Source organism: Bufo bufo, chromosome 3, assembly GCF_905171765.1.
Source record: "Bufo bufo chromosome 3, aBufBuf1.1, whole genome shotgun sequence".
Classification (NCBI taxonomy): Eukaryota; Metazoa; Chordata; class Amphibia; order Anura; family Bufonidae; genus Bufo; species Bufo bufo.
In genome coordinates this window covers 210305214-210327027 of record NC_053391.1, presented here as the reverse complement: position 1 = coordinate 210327027, position 21814 = coordinate 210305214, and the positions used below count along the sequence as shown (strand labels likewise).

At 43.6% G+C, this 21814-nt stretch overlaps 1 protein-coding gene across 6 annotated transcripts in view; it reads right to left on the bottom strand.

Annotated features, from left to right (window-relative positions):
• The window catches only part of MAGI3 (membrane associated guanylate kinase, WW and PDZ domain containing 3), a 345070-nt gene that overhangs the window by 156728 nt on the left and 166528 nt on the right, over nt 1-21814 (bottom strand). For all 6 annotated transcript variants that reach the window (XM_040423894.1, XM_040423896.1, XM_040423898.1 and 3 more), the window contains one exon: nt 19217-19333. In XM_040423894.1, the coding sequence (XP_040279828.1) occupies nt 19217-19333 (117 nt within the window). The remainder of the gene's footprint in view (nt 1-19216; nt 19334-21814) is intronic.

Genomic DNA, 21814 nt, shown 5'->3' with positions numbered 1-21814 from the left:
TATGCCTATAGGCAGATTTGCCACTCAGGAGCATGGAAAAGCTAGGTGACTATTTTTCACTAGGTTTTCCATGCTCCTGAATGGCATATCTGCTTATAATAGATCAGCTATTATAAACAGATATGCCTAAAGGCAGATTTGCCATTCAGGAGCATAGCATGGAAAAGTTAGGTGAGAAATTGTCACCTAGCTTTTCCATGCTCCTGAATGATATATCTGCTTATAATAGTTCAGCTATTACAAACAGATATGCCTAAAGGCAGATCTGCCATTCAGGAGCATGGAAAAGCTAGGTGACTGTTTCTCACCTAGCTTTTCCATGCTCCTGAATGGCAGATCTGCAAATAATAGCTTGACTATTATAAACATGTATGCATATAAGCAGATATGCCATTCAGGAGCATGGAAAAGCTAGGTGACTATTTCTTGCCTACCTATCTTTTCCAAGCTCCTCAATGGCATATCTGCTTATAATAGATTAGCTTTTATAAACACATATGCCATTCAGGAGCATGGAAAAGCTAGACGTGAATAGCTTTTTCATGCTCCTGAATGACATATCCAGCAGCACTAGTTAACTCCTTGGGGGGTGGCTATACATAATACAGCCATCTATATAGATGGCTGTATATTTAAACTGTGGCCAGAGATGTACACTTAGGCTAAGTTCACACAGCAGATTTTTCACACGCAAACACGATGCGTAAATCTGCTTCAAAATTACGCATGAACTTTAGTCCAATAGACTTGAATGGGATTACGCAGACCCGTTCACACTTCAAACTTTATGCATGCGTATTTTCTCAAGTGTAATTTTGCGTAAATTCACACTTTATTTGTGCTATAAAAAGTTGTTCTGCGTTGCGTTTTCATTTTCTATAAAAAGGCCCATTAAAATCTTCTGCACCAGGCCCATGATGCTCTTAATCCGGCCCTGGCCAGCGCGTCTCTTCCGGCCTCAGACCACAGCACGTGCTCCTCACCTTCCGAGAGAGACCCGGGTAGTCCCTCTCTGATGCACATCTGCCGTGGGATGGGACCTCCGAGCCCAGCTCCAGGCTCTGCATACAAAAGAAGACTTGGAGAAATCGGTGCCTCGACTGGAGCAGACGTACCGCGCAGAGGCGGAGGTACTAAAGGGGGAAATACAGCACTTGGGTCACCGTGTAGAGACAGGAGAGGACACAGGAGGCCATGCACAATCACTGACATGACCATCAGAAAGTATTGCAGGCCCACTCTTAGCATCTTTCACATCTATTGGCCCACCTGGGCGACATAGATAACCGACACCGCAGAAATAATCTGTGCATAAGAGGGGTCGCTGAAACGGTACAGGCAGGGGACCTAGAGGCCACGATTCAGGCCTCATTTGGCTCCTTGCTAAATGGCTCAGTGCCACTTCCTATAGAACTGGACCGCATACACAGGGCCTTAGGCCCCAGGTCACCGAATTCGTCTAGACCTAGAGATATAGTTTTCCGGGTGCATTTCTACAAAATAAAGGAGGACATTCTGATAGCTGCCAGTCAATCAAAGAAGTTGGAGGAGATCGGAGGCACACCCATCCAGATCCTACCTGATCTTTCTAGGAGGACACTGCAATTGCACAGGGCGGTGAGGCCCATCTTCACTCCTCTGAGGGAAGGGGATATCACATACAGATGGGGATATCCATTTCAACTGCACGCCAGGAGAAGACGGCAGATCAGCGATATTCAAAGACCCAGAAGATCTTCCCAAGTTTTTGGAGACTTTTGCACTGCCGACATTTTCCCTCCCTGACTGGCCGACCATGCCACCGAGAGAGCAATGGACTCAGGTGTCCCTGCGCTCATCTAAACAAAGGAAAACTTCACATTGCTTTACTTGATTTTCTACCTTTACTACTCATTTAAAGGTTTAGCTATGCGGGGACTTCCTCTGGGTTGCCCCCCCCCCTTCTCTGCCGCTTTCACGGGCGATGTGGGGAGGGGAAGAGAAATCCACTATTGCCGTTTCTTGGTCACCATGAGGAGGCCCTTAGCAGATAGAAGACAGGTGTTCACTTTACTTGTTTATTAACTGTTGGATAGCTTCAATTGTTTCTGTATATGTATACAGGGTCGTGAGTCGACCCTTTGAGAAGAAGGTGAAGGGGGCCTCTCTGTCAAGGCTTTCACTTCCCCCTTACTTTGATAGTGGCAGCGGAGGGGTGACTCCCAATCTGCTGCTGATTTGCTTAGTTATTTATATCTCACTCAGTTGGTTCACAAATGCTACAGTGAAATGTTAGTTTGGTTCCCTGTGTTTGTCTTGCCCTTCCTTTTGTTCTTTCCACCCCTTCCTATTCCCTGGTATATAAAGGAAATGATTCTGCTTACACATATGGAAATATGACATCTATCAAAATATGCTCATACAATGTGAATGGCTTGAATGAGCCCGCCAAGAGAAGCCAAATCCTGTATAACCTTCATAAGCAGAGGGTGGCTAGAGCCCTCCTGCAGGAAACACACTTTAAGTCAGGACATGTTCCCTCTTGCAGGAACTGTTTTTTCTCGGTATGGTCCCATAGCACATTGGCTGACTCCAAGGCCAGAGGGGTCTCCATAGCCATCCACAAATCAGTCCCTTGCACCATATTGAGCACCATGTCAGACCTCTTAGAACGGTACCTCTTTTTTAAACTATACATTTCTTCCAGGACACTAGTGATAGCCAATGTCTACTTCCCTAATACGGGGCTGACCTCGTTTGCCTCCTCTGTTTTTGCTGCTCTGGACGACTTTGCGGACAGCCTCCCGATCATTCTTGGTGGCGACCTCAACTTCCCTTTGGATCCTACACTAGACATCTCATCAGGTAGGTCCTCTAAGTCTGCTGGGGCGGTCCGTGGTTTCAAGAGACACCTTCAGTCCTTGAAATTGGTGGACATATGGCGCATCCTCTACCCCACCACAAAAGATTTCACAGTTTTCTCCACCACTCACAACTCATATCACTGCCTTGACATATATCTTTCTTTCACACTACCTTTTGAACCTATCCCATGCGGCAGGTATTGAACCAATTATTTTTTCTGACCACTCCCTTACATAGGTGTCCCTAGGGTTGGGAGACACTACATGCCCCAAGAGCTCATGGAAGCTTAATGACAACATTCTCAGAGACCCTGTATGTGTAGCAGACATTAGATCGGCTATCTTGGAATTTATAGAGGTACATGTAAGGGAGCCCTCTGGACTCACGATCCAGTGGGAGGCCCAGAAATGTGCGATACGGGGTAGACTCATATCGCACGCCTCCAGACTTAAGAAAATGCAATCTGCAGAGATCCATACTCTCCTTCAAAAGCTTTCTGTTCTGGAAAGAGACATAAAGGCTCCCTCTCCACTGCAGTATATCAGGAGTTGTGTAATACAAGGACGGCCCTTAGTAAACTGAACGACCAAAAATGCTTAGGAGCCAGAGACAAGCTCAAGAGGCTTTTTTTAATTTTTTAATTTTAATTTAATTTTAAACATAATAGCAGAGTACAGGCAAATGGTGATGGACACAAGTCTGTGTCATACAGCATCACCTTACATTAGGTGAAAATATAACAAGTAACATAAATAGTAATAGGTGGGTGTCTGCACATTAAATCGAAGACGCAGTCTGCATCAAGTGGAGAGATAATACTATATATCCATTGAGGTGTTAAAATCCATTGAGGTATTAAAATCACAGAGAGTATTTCCTGTAGTCGATCCACGGTCTCCAAAGAGCACGGAAGCTTCCATGAGAATAATTCTCCCATGCGGGCAGTTCTTCGAACCTGTAGATGGAATTAATCTTGTTAAGCCAATGATCGAGTGAGGGGAGGTCAGGGGACAACCAATGCTGGGGTATCAACAGACGGGCAGCCGTCAGTAGTTTTTTGAAGAGTTTTAGAGGGAAAGAACTAAAAAGGGGGGGAATAGAGTCCCAAGAGAGCTAGCTTGGGAGAGGGAGAAATTTTAGTTTTGCAAATTAGATTGCATTGTTTGAAAATTTCAGACCACCATGATAAAATTGGTGGACATGACCACCAGACATGATAAAATGTCCCCCTACCGGACCCACATCTCCAGCATGCGTCCGAACCCAAGGAGGAGAAACGGCAAGTTACATCTGGGGTTTAATACCATCTGGTAAGTAGTTTGTATCCGTTCTCCTGGATCCTGACGGATCTGGAAGAGGAGTGTTGCTCGACAGAGACGTTGTTGTTCTTTTGTGGTAAAAGATGCGTTTAGGTCCCTTTCCCAGGAACCAATGAAGAACGGTTTGGTCATAGAGAAAGGGGAGGTGAGTTTCCTATATATTAGGGAAATAAGTTTCTTGGGGGGAGGATTTGCACAGATCAAACTTTCAAACCATGTCAGGGGCCTGAGCAGATCTTTGTACTGGACATGTTTGGGGATAAAGGAGTATAGAAAGGAGATAAGTAATATGGAGGGAGTGGCCATGGGGAAAAAACTCTGAATGGCGTTTTTATCAACAAGTTTGCCATCTTCTCCAAATAAGGAGATCACTGGCAATGTAGAATGTCTGATTGAGGGAGGAAGGCTTTGTTGTAGTTCTGTCGGGGCTAAATTCAAAAGGTCTCTCACCTGGATAAGAGGAGAGGGTAAAGGGACACCAAAAGCTGATTTTTGAAATTTATCGCAAGTCTCCAATGTGGCCCTGATATTCAGATTATGATGTATAAGGTTCGGGTGGGGATTTTTGGGGCGTATTAGAAGAATTCTAAATGATGAAAGAAAGAATGCAGATTCCATACTAACCCAGGATTTATATGGGGTGTCTCTAAACCAGTCTATAGTTCTAGACAGGCTGGCCATATTATATGCTATGGTGTCAGGAAGATTGATACCGCCTGAAGATTTAGGTCTTTGGAGGATATTTAGGCTGATGCAGGCTTTTTTCTTGTTCCAAATGAACCTACGGATATCTCTATTAAAGGACTGGAAGTAAGTATTGGGGACCGGAAGAGGTAGAACCTGTTGCAGATAATTTAGTCTAGGCAAGACAAGGGAAGTAAATAGGTTTTCCCGGCCAAACCATGAAAGCGTTGGGAAATATAGGTCGCTAATTTGAGATTGCATGGATTGTAATAGAGGGACATAGTTAAGATGGAACAAATTGGAAAGATTAAAACTGATTTTGACTCCTAGGTAAGTTATGGTAGGTGATTCCCAGTTGAAAGGTGAGCGAGAAGCAAGTTCGGATTTAGTGCAGAGATTTAACCCTATATCTAGGACGTGGGATTTTTTCATATTAATTTTAAAATTAGACAGGGGGCTAAACCTTTCTAATTGATTATAGATATGGGGCATAGAGATAGAGGGGTTAGTGGTTAAGAGTAATAAATCGTCCGCGAAGGCCGCTGTTTTGTGTTCCTGGCCGCCTAGTTTGATGCCTTCAATCAGGAAGTCCTGGCGTATGGATTGAAGTAAAGGTTCCATGACCATTACAAAGACTAAAGGGGATAATGGGCAACCTTGGCGGGTTCCGTTTCTAATGGGGAAAGGGAGAGAGAAAGTGTCATTTATCAGCACTGATGCCGAGGCATTGAGGTACATTGAGAAGATCGCTTGTATGAAGGGGTCGGGAAGCCCAAACTTCATAAGGGCAAGGCGCATGAAGTCCCAGTTTACTCTATCAAAAGCCTTTTCGGCATCGGTGATGACGAGAACTAATGGGCAGGATTTCCTTTTAGCATAAAAGATAGCATTCAGGTTCCTCGTTGAGTTATCCTTCCCATCCCTGCCAGTGACAAAACCGGTCTGGTCTCTGTGAATTAAGAAAGGCAGTAGCGGGGATAAGCGATTAGCAAGTATTTTAGGCAGGAGTTTTCGGTCTAAGTTTAATAAGGATATGGGTCGATAATTTTCACAATAGGCTGGATCTTTGCCGATTTTGGGGATAATTGAAATATGTGATTTGGTCATATCTGGGGTTAAAGGTACACCTTTAAGAGACTGGTTAAATAGAGTTAGTAAATGTGTAACGAGGGAGTCACCAAAAATGAGATATTATAAAGCTGAGAGACCATCTCGTCCGGGAGCTTTGTTTCTAGGAAGTTGTTATAGCTTCCTTCAATTCTTTGGTCGTAAAGGGGGATTCAAGGGCAATCCTTTGGGATTGATTCAAGTCTGGGAGGGATAAGGACTGAAGAAACCTCTGTATAGCTTCGGAGTGGGAAGGAACCTCAGTTAGGAAGGTAGCTTTAGGGATATTATATAGAGCGTGGTAAAAGTCTCGGAATTGAGAGGCTATGTCTTTGGTTTTAATGACAATATAGTTTTGGGAGCGCCTTTGTTTTATCCTGTTCATCATAAATCTCGATGCCTTATCGCCGTGGGCAACAATTTTTATTGGGAGTTGAGGAAGTGCTTGGCTGAGGTAGTATTTAATAGGTTTTTCAGTTCGGAGCGGAGTCTGGTTAGATCGGTAAGTTGTGGGTCAGAGAGATTTTGTTTATGTTGAGTTTCCAATTTTTTTATATTCAGGAGAAGATTATCGATTTGAGCCATTCTCAGTTTTTTAACATAAGAACCTAAGCTAATAAGTTGTCTTCGCATGTAAGATTTATGGGTATCCCACAGGGTGTGGGGTGAGGTTTCTGGGAGGGCATTCAAAGTGAAGAAATCATCCAAGGCTTTTTTTTTGTTTGTAGACATGGTCTGGGTTAGAAAGGAGTTGCTCATTAAGTCTCCACCTAAATGCCCTGGGAAGGGGGGGGGGGGACCCTGAGGAGGGGAAATAGAAATAAATATGGGGGCATGGTCGGAAAGGTGAATTGAATCAATACAGGGGTTAAGACAAGATTGAATATGTTCTTTAGTCTCTGATATGAACAGTGTACATTCTAATAGAAGGTATAATCCTTAACAGAAGGATTTAGCAATCTCCAAATGTCAACCAGGTGCTAGTGAGTTACTTATTGTTTGAAGTGAGCGTTTAGACAGTGCAGACTTACTGGTGGATGAATCCAGTACAGGGTCTAGAGTGACGTTAAGGTCACCACCTAAAATCACAGTACCTTCCTGAAAGGGGGTTATAATAGGAATAAGGCTTTTAAACCAGGCTGCCTGGTCGACGAGGATAGCTTCTTTTACTGGGAAGGTAAGGAATTTGCAGATTATATCCCTTGGAGGGGCGTTTGTAGCAGGCTTAGGTCTCAGCGCCATGTGTGCCCTTTCCAAGATCACATCATGGGCAGAATCAGGGCCTAATAGGGATAGGCAAATTTGAGTCACTGTGTGAGGGATATCTCCCGTAGCAACCGTTTCCGGTATGCCGCGGAAGCGCAGATTATTGTGTCTTCCGCGATTTCCTTGATCCTCCAGTGCACAGTATAGAGAGTTCAAATTTGTTTGGATAGTGCCGATATGCTGGATACCTTATGTTGGTGCTTTAGAATAGTAGACAGAGTCCTCGAGAGATTCCACTCTTCGCCCTATATGCTTGCTATCCTGTTTAATGGCTGACAGGTCGGAGCTTAAGGGTTCAAGGGCAGCTGATAGTGAGGACGCAAGAGTGTCTTTAAAATAAGCTCTGGAGAGCGGGAGTGTATTTAGCTCCTAATCTCCTTCTGGAGCAGCTTCAGGCTGGTCTTTCTGTGTGCGATTGTTAGAGCGTGGAGAGACCGGCGCCATCTTACCTTCCCGCGCCATATACACTCACCTAAAGAATTATTAGGAACACCTGTTCTATTTCTCATTAATGCAATTATCTAGTCAACCAATCACATGGCAGTTGCTTCAATGCATTTAGGGGTGTGGTCCTGGTCAAGACAATCTTCTGAACTTCAAACTGAATGTCAGAATGGGAAAGAAACGTGATTTAAGCAATTTTGAGCGTGGCATGGTTGTTGGTGCCAGACGGGTCTGAGTATTTTACGGTCTGAGTATTTCACAATCTGCTCAGTTACTGGGATTTTCACGCACAACCATTTCTAGGGTTTACAAAGAATGGTGTGAAAAGGGAAAAACATCCAGTATGCAGCAGTCCTGTGGGCAAAAATCCCTTGTGGATGCTAGAGGTCAGAGGAGAATGGGCCGACTGATTCAAGCTGATAGAAGAGCAACGTTGACTGAAATAACCACTCGTTACAACCGAGGTATGCAGCAAAGCATTTGTGAAGCCACAACACGCACAACCTTGAGGCGGATGGGCTACAACAGCAGAAGACCCCACCGGGTACCACTCATCTCCACTACAAATAGGAAAAAGAGGCTACAATTTGCACGAGCTCACCAAAATTGGACTGTTGAAGACTGGAAAAATGTTGCCTGGTCTGAGGAGTCTCGATTTCTGTTGAGACATTCAAATGGTAGAGTCCGAATTTGGCGTAAACAGAATGAGAACATGTATCCATCCTCTGATGGCTACTTCCAGCAGGATAATGCACCATGTCACAAAGCTCGAATCATTTCAAATTGGTTTCTTGAACATGACAATGAGTTCACTGTACTAAAATGGCCCCCACAGTCACCAGATCTCAACCCAATAGAGCATCTTTGGGATGTGGTGGAACGGGAGCTTCGTGCCCTGGATGTGCATCCCTCAAATCTCCATCAACTGCAAGATGCTATCCTATCAATATGGGCCAACATTTCTAAAGAATGCTATCAGCACCTTGTTGAATCAATGCCACGTAGAATTAAGGCAGTTCTGAAGGCAAAAGGGGGTCCAACACCGTATTAGTATGGTGTTCCTAATAATTCTTTAGGTGAGTGTAGATGGAGGCAGCCTTTTTAATAAACTTATCTATTTTCCCTTTGCTCACAGAGGGTTTTTGTTGGTCGGGTCCTTCTCTGGACTTGGATCCCCAGATCTTCACCATAGTGACTGTTGCAGGCTGAAATTTCAGGCTAGTAGGGCGATTTCACACACGAGCTGAACACTCATACAGGCATCTGCTGCAGGCGCTGGCTCCGCCCCCCTCAAGAGGCTTTTTTTATGGACATGGCAATAAGAGCGGTAGATTATTGGCAATAATGTTGAGTCCTAGACAAATTAACTCTTACATCCCCACCCTTAACCGCAGAGAGGAAGGTCGAAATTCACTCTACTCGAGACATCCTACAGGAATTTCGATCATACTATGAGGGGCTATATAATAGAGCTGCAGTCTCCTCATAGCTTACTCATCACAGTACTGTACACTGTATAGGGCAGTGTTCCTCAATTTTAGTCCTCAGGGACCACCTACTGGTCATGATTTGAGAGTATCCCACAGAATGAATACCTGTGGTAAGTCCTGATGCATAGACACTAATTATATCACCTGCTCAATACTAAGGAAATCCTTAAAACATGATCGGCAGGTGGGCAGTGAGGACTGTAGTTGAGGAACCCTGGTATAGGGGTTGTGCTTGGTATCGCAGCTTAGCCCCATGCACTTGAATAGGACTGAGCTGCGCCTAGGACACATGACCGATATACGGTCACTGGACTAGGGAGAGGTCTAAGGACTCAAAGCGTTGCCGCCTCTTCGATTAGTTGATCGGTGGGGATGCCGAGAGTCGGACCCCTGCGATCTGATACTGACAAACTATCCTGAGGATAGCCCATTTAATGTTTGTTCTCTCCATCATGACGAAGCTGCCAAAAAGTACAAATGCATAATTAGGAACCTGTCACCATCATGTATAACTAGTTAGTGGCATTTAGGGGGCCTAATATTTCATGACATACTCCCTTTAAATGCTGAGTGGGAATTTATGCTTTTAAAATAGCACAACTATGACTGGATCAAGGGTTAAAAACATACTGTAATTCTAAAAATGCTTGTTTGTGACTGAATTATTAATCAGTGATGTAGATTATGTATTTCATGTGGGGTTGAGGCTATAAAGAGAAGCGCACACAGAACTGATTGCAGCGTACACACTTTCCACTAATGAGGGCTCTTTTATTTTCAAAGAATAAAAAGAACCCTGCGACACGATGATGATGATGAAATGGAGTCTGTCCTTGAGCAACAGAATAAAGCCTCAACTTAAATCGTTGTTTAAATCTTCTATTCTTGGTAGATCTCATCTCGAGGTATTGAAGCACCCACTCAGATTCTAAGGATCCATTCCCATCATATTCTTGGACTCTGTATAATATATACATTAAATAGATATATGTGATTGGTGCCATGAATCGGCAACCCTATAAACATGGTTAGACCTTCCTTGAGTGAACCTGGCCTAACACTGCACCCAACCAAACTAAAACCTCCAAAGCTCAGGAAATGGGATCTGTTTTCTTTTCCATCAAGGAAAATGATTGGGTTTCCTCTTGATTCCAGTTTGTCATGAGAAAAATAATGTAAGGAAGGGAGAACAGAGCCCTACAATGCCAATGTGTATTGAGCCTTAAGGAGGTTATGTCTGACTGATGTATAAAAAATAAAATGAAAGTCCGACATCATTTAGAACATGGCAATCTCTTTCTAACAAAGCTAGGACGAGCCATGTACCTCACATGGATCCAGATCTCCCCACTCATTGCTCTGCTAGATTTTCTTCAGCCTGGCAGCTAAGGAGTGTGTGTCCTTTCTGCTGCAGCTCTCCTACTAGAACCGAACATATGGCTGGGGACAGTTGAAGATTTAAACTGAGCATGTTCGACCAGCTCAGGTGGACGGACATAAAATAAGGAAAAGAACAAACAGCAGGTGGCGCTATACAGATACATTTTATTAAATAGCTCACTGGCTATGCAACATTTTTAATTACATGCACTTACAAAAGTATTCAGATCCAAGTGCTGGTTTGAAAAATGGATACAGCCTCTTTAAAGGGATTGTCTACATCATAGCTAGGATTATGAACAAACTAAATCTAGCAGATCAATTGGAACAATGAATGGGGAGATCTCTGGGTCCATGTGATGTACAGGGCGGGTTCTACGTTTTTCTAGAAAGAAATTGTCATGTACTATATGATGTGGAAAAAATAAAGGGGAAAAAATAACCATGTGCTTTTAATTAGATAGCTTGTACAGCTGTATTCTACCCAGCCCATACTGCAGGCTCACAACCTGGGAGAGGCATGTGTAGGATGCAGCTTGGTACTACTTTGCCCAGATTGTAGGCTGTAAGCCCAGGAGAGGCATGTCAGAGTAGGACCCATCTGATTAGAAGCGACCTTGACGACCGGTAGATGGGCCCGAAATATTTTTGATCAATTATATTCGCAAAAAGCTTCTAGCTGCATTTGCAGTAAGTATGACCCCCAAGCATTTATTCTTTTAGTGTTTGCTTATATCTTTGCGCAATTGACTAGCAGAGTGCTGTTACCTGTAGTTCTACGTATCAAAGTGTGTTTTAGCCAAGGTAGCGTGCACCTGCGTTCTTATATTCACTTATTGTGGAGGTGCTGGTTCGTTTATTTTTTCCCCATTGTCACTGCCACTAGGGGAGTGGCTCCCCCTGGTGGTGAGATTGAACCGTGCACCACCAGCCCATTTACCATGTGCTTTTAATTAGATAGCTTGTACAGCTGTATTCTACCCAGCCCATACTGCAGGCTCACAACCTGGGAGAGGCATGTGTAGGATGCAGCTTGGTACTACTTTGCCCAGATTGTAGGCTGTAAGCCCAGGAGAGGCATGTCAGAGTAGGACCCATCTGATTAGAAGCGACCTTGACGACCGGTAGATGGGCCCGAAATATTTTTGATCAATTATATTCGCAAAAAGCTTCTAGCTGCATTTGCAGTAAGTATGACCCCCAAGCATTTATTCTTTTAGTGTTTGCTTATATCTTTGCGCAATTGACTAGCAGAGTGCTGTTACCTGTAGTTCTACGTACTATATGATGTCTGATTTATATTTTTTTACACTAATCATGGATTAACCCCTTTAAGTAGAAAAAGGAACTTGAAAATCCATATTACTGATCAGTGCCAGCAGGGAAAGGTCTACCATTAATCACCCCCACTATGGATAAATGCCTTGATTATGGGGAGAAACGTTTAAACAGAGGTAGATTTAAAGGGGTTATGCAATATCGTAAACAGCCTTCCTCATGTGCCGGGCCTCTCACAGGTAATATACTTACCCTGCTTCCTGTGCCGCTTCTGGTCCCCGCACCACCGCTGCCGCTTCTCCTCGTACACGGATGAAAACACCCGTGTCGGGAGAAAGCAGCCAATGGCAGGCGGGGGCGGGGGCAGGGACGAGCCTCTCTAGCATCGCGGCACATATCTGTTTTTATTTTCTTATCGAAGAATTTTTTTATTTTTATTTCCTGAACATGATTGTGGGGGCTGCCATCTTGCCCGAGCTGCGGTTAACAACATTTAAACATCTGCTTCATAGCAGACACCATGGCCATAAAAAAAGGCATGGATAGCACATCCCACGCCAGCATCCGCAGGCGTCGTGAAAAAGCAGCCCCACCCCTGCTATCAGGCTAAGGCCCCTTGGCACTTGGAGCTACCATACAGCTCTGCACTATGAACACATCACAAAAGCTCACCTCTCCATGTGGCTAGTTTCAGATGAGCGAGTTGTCTATGGGAAACGTGCTCCGCGTGGGAGCGTGATTTTCCGTCCTGGACTCTGTTCTTATAACTGGACATCACTGCATTAGAATGATTTATAATGCTGTGTGTCCCTGTCCGACATCATCTGTAATGAATTGTATTGACATAACGTCATCAATGCAATTCAGTAGATCCGAGGTTGGGCAGGGACACATGGCGCTTGTTTCCCGCAGACAACTCGCTTGCCTGAAATTGGTCAATCTGTAGGAAAAAAAGCTACGGATCACACATCCAGATGCCAAGCATTGATCTACTGCTTTTCTATTCTATTCTATCATATCCATCTATCGTATCTATCTCATATCTAACTATCTATCTCAGGGCTTGACAAATTTCCTTGGAATCTAGGAGCCAGCTAAAAAAGTTAGGAGCCAGGCGGAGCCGCGTCATAAAGCCCCCAGTAGGTGCCCGCATAGTGCCCCCCCCCCCACTTCTCCATAGAGCCCCCCCAATAATGCTGTATACCATGTTACATATACCGCCGCTCCGTCCCCGGACCCTATTGACTATAATGGGGACGGGGGTGGAGCTCCGGCGCAGCATGGCAGTTCGCGGTGAGAGGCCGCCGGACTAAAAAGTTGGACATGCAGTACTTTTACCATGCACTGCCGTGCTGCGCCAGAGCTCTGCCCCCATTATAGTCAATGGGGACGGAGCGGTGGTCCGGCGAAACAGCGGAAGGACGGATCCGACAGGGTGAACAGCCTGCCGGATCCATCCTGCCGCAAGTGTGAAAGTACCCTTAGTTCTATAGCTACTGAATGAGACAGAAGAAGGGATGCCTTTAACATATAGATCTCCTTGAGAAGCCAATTTGATCCTAAAGGGTTAATTCACACTGTAATCTGAACTGTGTCCTGTCACTGTCACATCACTGCTGCAAAAGCATCAGCACAGCCTCAGTGTAAACTGTTCTAGAGTCTGACTGACTGTTCTTTTAACTCAATGAATCGAATGAGTCTCTATAAGTCGGATCTTTAGATTCTTTTAACTTGTGACTCATTCGATTCATTTCTATTCTAACTCCATGTACAGACGGCTCAGAGCTGCTGGTGCTTGCCTTGCCTCAACTCTGATTGGTTGGTGGGCGGGGAGGGGAGGGGCTATTGTGTGCTGTGACGGAGATGTTTCAAATGGTGCTGCCTCCGGACAGAACGGCAGCTCCGCACCCATCGCCCGGGCACCTTTGAAAACGGGCTGACAAATAACCAAGCGCCAGGACTAAATTCCTGGTCGCCATGGCGACCTGGCGCCTGGGATTTGTCGAGCCCTGATCTATCTATCTCATATCTATCTATCTCATATCCAACTACCTCATATCCTATCTACCTCATATCCTATCTACCTCATATCCTATCTACCTCATATCCTATCTACCTATCCTATCGTACCTATTGTATCAATCTATCTATTCTATCTATCTATCTTCCATTTGTCTGTCTATCTAGGTGATATACAGTACAGACCAAGAGTTTGGACACACCTTCTCATTCAAAGAGTTTTCTTTATTTTCATGACTATGAAGGCATCAAAACTATGAATTAACACATGTGGAATTATATACATAACAAACAAGTGTGAAACAACTGAAAACATGTCATATTCTAGGTTCTTCAAAGTAGCCACCTTTTGCTTGCGCACTCGTGGCATTCTCTTGATGAGCTTCAAGAGGTAGTCCCCTGAAATGGTTTTCACTTCACAGGTATGCCCTGTCAGGTTTAATAAGTGGGATTTCTTGCCTTATAAATGGGGTTGGGACCATCAGTGGCGTTGAGGAGAAGTCAGGTGGATACACAGCTGATAGTCCTACTGAATAGACTGTTAGAATTTGTATTATGGCAAGAAAAAAGCAGCTAAGTAAAGAAAAACGAGTGGCCATCATTACTTTAAGAAATGGAGGTCAGTCAGTCAGCCGAAAAATTGGGAAAACTTTGAAAGTAAGGGCTATTTGACCATGAAGGAGAGTGATGGGGTGCTGCACCAGATGACCTGGCCTCCACAGTCACCGGACCTGAACCCAATCGAGATGGTTTGGGGTGAGCTGGACCGCAGAGTGAAGGCAAAAGGGCCAACAAGTGCTAAGCATCTCTGGGAACTCCTTCAAGACTGTTGGAAGACCATTGCAGGGGACTACCTCTTGAAGCTCATCAAGAGAATGCCAAGAGTGTGCAAAGCAGTAATCAATGCAAAAGGTGGCTACTTTGAAGAACCTAGAATATGACATATTTTCAGTTGTTTCACACTTGTTTGTTATGTATATAATTCCACATGTGTTAATTCATAGTTTTGATGCCTTCAGTGTGAATCTACAATTTTCATAGTCATGAAAATAAAGAAAACTCTTTGAATGAGAAGGTGTGTCCAAACTTTTGGTCTGTACTGTATGTCATTGTTAATTTGCATGCAATGATAAGCAGATAACTGAAGTAAAGTGATCTGTATAAACCAAGAAGTGTTATCCATTATTAGGCTTAGTGACAAATGCAAAAACTGCAGGATTTATGTTTTAAGTTGTTTTGTTTAATATAGATATTGACGTGAAAATTTTTAAGTAACATCACCAAAATGCTTTAAACAATAGGTCGCTTTCTGATGACACAATACCTTTAAAAGAGAGGTTGTCAAGTAGTATCAAAGCAAATAAGAACTTGTTTTTTTGATAATTCCAGCTCACCCACTCCTATGGAGCCCCGTGTCTGTGTGCAGACCCTGTGTCAATTACACATGCATTATGCAATGGCAGAAGGTTAGTCCAACACCAGGTCCGGAGATAAAAGTCAATCCTTTATTTAAACATGATAAAATCAACTGTAATCCTCAATGTGCATAAACCGACACGTTTCCGACAATGATGGCATGGTTTTCATGACTAAAAGGATGCAGACTGCGTGGGAAACATGTAGACTTATGTACTTTGAGGATTACGGTTCATTTTATCATGTTTCAATAAAGGACTGACTTCTGGACCTGGTGCTGGACTAACCTTCTACCACTGTATTTGCTTACACTGTATATACATATAGGGCAGTCTAATCCCTATTAAACAATATCAGGTTTTACCGGCCATCCGGCCATTATTCACCACCACAAGCAGAAAAGTTCTAAATACAGTTTCCAAATCCTCAACCAAATACTCTTCTAAAATGCTTGTAATACTCCTCTAAATCTGCCACCAAAAATTACCTGTTTTCAGCTAGTGATCTGCAAATTTAGCCAAATTATATTTTTGCCCAACATGCACAGGACTACAGTAATGCACCAAGGCAGTGGTCCAGCTGACATGCTGTCCATATTTGAAATTCTTGAAATACATTTCAAAATTAAAGAACTATAAAAAATGGATTTGGATTGACAAGGGCAGATCAATGTAATGGTGTAATGTAGGATCCAAAGTGACATATTGCCTTTTGGAATTAAAGGCCCTCATACACATTGAACTATCCCTTGATAAATAAGGTCAGGGAAGAGAAAGATCAAGAGTGCTGAATTTCAACTCCAGACAACAGCTTTCTCCTCTGTCCTACATCCTTGGCCGAGCATGTATATGTAAGAGGGAGTCAAGAGAGACAGCTGTTGGCCGACGGCTATGGACGGTGTATAGACACCTTATTACTGCTGTGATTCAGCAGGGCTGTTAATTAGTCGACACTGTTCTTACTGTACAAGATTTCTCTTCACCTAAATTCTTCTGATCGACTACACTGGCTACAAGGGAAAAGCCTGCTTACAAATGGCAGATGGGGAAGGCAGTGCAGACTATTTGGACAGATTTGATGAAATAAGCAGAAGTAATGAAAATGAACAGATTGATATGGGTAACACAACATGCTAAAGACATAAAGACTTCCAAAAGCACAGTTAATCCTCTTGAAATGAGTGCCCAGATACAATAACTCAAGGTGGAGGAACTTCTATTGCCAAGAGACTGGAGAACATTCAGGTGATGAAAAGCAAAAGATGGTTGGGTATATACCATAAGCCATTCTTAAGATGGCCATACACATTAGATTAATAATGACCAAACCCATTGATTTCTGTGGCACCCCTGAAATTTTTCCAGAAAATGAAGTATTTCTCCCAGAAAATTGGTGCAATTAGACATGTTTTGTTATACACATGTTTATTTCCTTTGTGTATATGGGAACGCCACAAAAAAAAAAACAGAGAAAAAAAAGCCAAAAATTATATAATTTCACGCAAAAATTGCTTCAGAGCAATGGGTTGTAAACTCCTTGATTATGTTGCGCACTGTGGATAAAGGAACCTCAAGATCTCTGGAGATGGACTTGTAACCTTGAGATTGTTGATGTTTTTCCACAATTTCGGTTCTTAAAGGGGTATTCCCATCACAATGATCACTGTTAAATCTGTTAATGATTTGACAGTGATCATTTTTGTAAATACATTTTATTACCCAATTCCCACCCTTTTTGAGAAAATAAGTCCACTCTAACCTGATTGTTGTCTTTCGTGTCCCCTGGTTACGGCCACCTCTCGCCTGTCGAATCCGGTGGCCGTGCTTGCGCAGAAGACTGAAGATTTTCTCCCGGCCGGGCAATGTCCTGAACGCACATGCGCCATGATGACTTCTTCCTGGCCAGTATAGTACAGAGCCGCAAACGCGCATGCCGTCTCTGTACTATACAGGCCAGGAATAAGTAGCCAAGACGCGTGCGCGTTCAGGACATTGCGCGGCCCGGGCGGGAGAAAATGTTCTGCGCAAACGCGTCACGGCCGGGAGAAGACATCAATCAAGCCCAGCCGAATCCAGGAAGTGAACGTCGCACTCGCCGCAGGTAAGTATTAAAACTGCTGATGAGAAAACCCCTTTAAAGGGTTTCTATCACTTGGTATCACATATTTAGCTGTCAGACACTAGCGATCCGCTAGTGTCTGCTCTAACAAAACATCCTAATATGATAGGTTTTGGGGCAGCCGTTTCGCTAAAATAAGAACTTATATCTATATGCTAATGAGCCTCTAGGTGCTATGGGGGCGTCATTAGCACCTAGAGGCTCCGTCTACCTTCATAAACTGCCGCCGCCCAGTGTGTCCCTCCAGCCCGCCCATCTCCTGCTGAATGCGATCCTCCCCGTGCGCGTCTCTGTTCGGCGCATGCGCAGTGAATGTCTGACCGCTTCCCTGTTCAGACATCTCCACTGCGCCTGCGCCGATGACATCATAGTGCTCCGAGGAACAGGCACAGTGGAGATGTCTGTGAAGGGAAGCGGTCAGACATTCACTGCGCATGCGCCGAACAGAGACGCGCACGGGGAGGATCGCATTCCGGAGGAGATGGGCGGGCTGGAGGGACGCGCTGGGCGGCAGCAGTTTATGAAGGTAGACGGAGCCTCTAGGTGCTAATGACGCCCCGATAGCACCTAGAGGCTCATTAGCATATAGATATAAGTTCTTATTTTAGCGAAATGGCTGCCCCAAAACGTATCATATTAGGATGGTTTGTTAGAGCAGACACTAGCGGATCGCTAGTGTCTGACACCTAAATATGTGATACCCTTTAAGTCCTCAGACAGTTCTCTTCTCCTCTTTCTGTTCTCCATGCTTAGTGTGGCACACACAGACACACAATGAAAAGATTGAGTCAACTTCTCCCCCTTCTATCTGGTTTCAGGTGTGATTTTTTTATATTGCCCACACCTGGTACTTGCCACTGGTGATTTTTAACGAGTACCACATGCTTTTAACAAAGTTGTTGATCCACAATTTAGAAAAGTTGGCAAAAATTATGTCCGGCCCATTTTTGGAGCTTTGTGTGAAATTATGTCCAATCTGCTTTTTTTCTCAGTTTTTTTAATGTGTTGTTCCAATACACACAAAGGAAATAAACATGTGTATAACAAGACGTGTAATTGCAATAATTTTCTGAGAGAAATACGTCATTTTCTGGAAACATTTCAGGGGTGACAACACTTAACGGCCATGACTGTACATGGGCCTCTTGACTATTCCACATGTCAGGAATAGGATAGATGAGGATTGAGTAGTTGGGTTTTCTCAGGGTAATGGCCCTTGCACACGACCGTATGCCCTCCCGTGAGCGGTCCATATGTCCTGGAGTGGCATTGATCGCGCACACAGGAGAACACAGCATCATAGATTACAATGATGCGGTGCATGTCGGGCCACCCACGGGACTATTGCCCGCACTTATAATAGCCCCGCGAGTGGCCCGACGTGCATAGCATTATTGTAATCTATGATGTTGTGTACTCCCGTGTGCACGATCTATGCCGCTCTGGGACATATGGCCCACTCACGGACCGTACGTCTCAGAGGGCATATGGTCATGTGCAAGGGCCCTAAGCCATCACAAGAAATGTCTGGCAGCAGCTTACTACACTCCCTATTCAGAACAAATTCACCTGAGCTGTAAAACCTGAGATGTTTGGAGATACTTTGGCTACAGATGCATACAAAGTTTACATCAATGACAATCAGTGATCCTGTATTAATCAATTGGCAAATTCTCATTATTAGAAATGCATAACCAGAATCTATGTTCTTTTGTTTTTTTATATAGATGCACAGGCTTAGCCCTAACAGTTTTATGTAGAACGGAAGGTTCTTGGATCACCCATAATTTGTGTTAGTAGGCTGTGTGACCAATGAGAACATACATGATCTGTTTATTATCTGGTACTTACAAGGTATTGTTCTTAGATAGAGGTTATCTCTTATCACTTGTTGTAGCTTATGGTCTATGGATCCCTTCTGGAACTGCAGACTCAGATAGTGACGGAGATCTTTATTAATAACTTTACCTGTAATGACACAAATACAGCATTAAAATGTCTGCATCCATTTATTTCCATTACTCCACAGATTAACATCATCAAAATTTAGAAGACTTAACTGAATAGCCCCATGAAGGGGTCATCTAGGATTAGGTTAAAACATCTTTTTTTTCTAAACCTGGACAACCTCTAATCTTAATGAGAGTTCCATTTTAGCCTGTCTTTGATGGAGGTTCTGGACCATTCAATATGGGCTGTTAGCGGTCATCCTCCAACATTCCTGAGGAAGAGACTCTACTTTTCAGTGGTCTAGATGGACATAATTAGTAGATAAATAGTGCTTTTATCCTTCTGGACACTGAACCAATTAAAATATAATTCTAGACCATAAAATACTTAAAATGGTTTGTACATTAGAAAAATCTGGCTGCATTATTAAAAAAAAAAAAAAAAAAAAAAAAACAGTGCCACATGACCACAGTCCTTGTGCTTTTTATTGCTGACTTAGAAAATTGGCCTCTTATCCAACAGTGCAGCAATCAAAGGTTCGCCTGCTTTGCTTCTTCTTCCCAATCCAAGGACTGTATGGGGTAAAGATGGGTCCATCGCCCACAAAAATGAATTTCCCCATGACTGATTCTGCTTTTATTTATATACTGGGGTTCCTTAAGATACAATAACCTCAGGATACAATATTTTCATCATAAAATGGCCTTTCCAAGGCTATCATCAACTTAAACTAGACTCAACATACAGACTGAGATCCAACTAGGGATAAGCGATATCAAACATATCCCCACTATAACAATATCAAGAAATACCCATTTATCCCATAGTATGGGGGCCACAAGGAGACATACTCTATGGGGGCCACAAGAAGACATTATTCTGTATGGGGGCTACAATGAGACATTATACTTTATGGGGGCTACAAGTTGTAGCCCCCAAACAGTATGATGTCTACTTCTTGCCCACATACAGTATACTTTTTGTTGCCTGCATACAGTGTAATGTATTCTTGTTGCCCCCATACAGTCTCCCTAACCACCCCCGGCCCACACATTAGGTGACCTCCTGCAGCGCGCCCTGACCTGTACCCCCATGTAGTGCTGGAAGAAGAGCACCATGCTCTAGTAGTTGTTGTAGAGCCGGTGGTCACATCCTCCCGACAGAATAAACTTGCTGGCAGCACGGCGCTCAGCGCCCTCCAGCAGCCCCATGCATGCAAGTATGTGGGTGCGCTGCCCAGCATGACGGCAGCAGGTGCCATGTAGACAGGGACAGCAGAGAGCAGCATGGTGCCTGGTCTACCTCACAGCAGGTTACACACTTATGCCGTACACTGCATCTGACACCCGGCAACACGTGAGATGGAGGGGCTGGAGACCTTTTGCTGCTGGCTAACTAGCAGCTGCATTTCATCAGTACACGCCATGTTTGTTTTAGAAGCGGTCAGCGCTGTTATGCGCGACCGCTTCTATGATGTCACTAAAATACCCCGGTAATTAAGGAACAATGATACTGCCATATCACCGTTTCTTAATACCGTGGTATATCGTACATACTAGTTCATAGCTTCCTTCATCTATTCCTGACTTTTATATGTAAGGACTTGCTTTATCTGTCTTAGTTATCTGCTTATTTTTCATAACTCTTGAATTTCTCTTATCTTGGAATGACATTTTGGGGCTTTGGGACCAATTATTAGTTGTCCATAGAGTTGTGGACTGAAGTTACAATGATTGTCCTGGAACCGTATAATATTGTAACTTGAGGGACCACTGTACATGAATTTTAATGGAAATGTAGGTCATCATGATCTTGAGGAGGCAGACCAAAATAGCCCTGAGACATCGGCATGATGACTAAGAGAAGATCTGGTAGTGAGAGGGGAAATTGATTTTAACTTCACTTGGCACAGATTTTTAGATTGCAATCATCTGAAGGAAGCTGCAAAATGAACCTCTAAAATATATCTCATACACAACCCAAGGAAGTGACAATTGATGGTGCGTGGGGGCAGGGATTTTAAGTTTACCTTAAAACATGGTGTCTGATCTGCAGGCAGCAGGTTATAGAGCAGGAGGAGCGGAGCAGATTGGTATATAGTTTTGTATGTAAAGATTTAGTATAACTTGTAACTTTATGCCTGCTCTTTCTGGACTTAGGAGTCCAGTGGGTGGTTACTGACCAGTGATGGACTTTCGGCTTACCGATTGACTTGACCACTGGACTCCTAAACATGAATATAATTCAAATTATGGTGAATCTTTTCCCACAAAACTTTATTTCAATATGTTTAGCTCCTCCTGCTCTATAACACATTGCCCATAGATAGGACTGAATGTAGAACATGACAGGTTTCCTTTAAACAGTATTCATTTAAAAAAATAAAAATAAATTAAAGGGCTAAACTTGTGAATTTTTGTAAAGAAAAATTAAAGTTGTGAGAAGTTACCCATAGGATAGAGAATGGGGTATCTACTGACCCTTGGGACCCACCTAAAT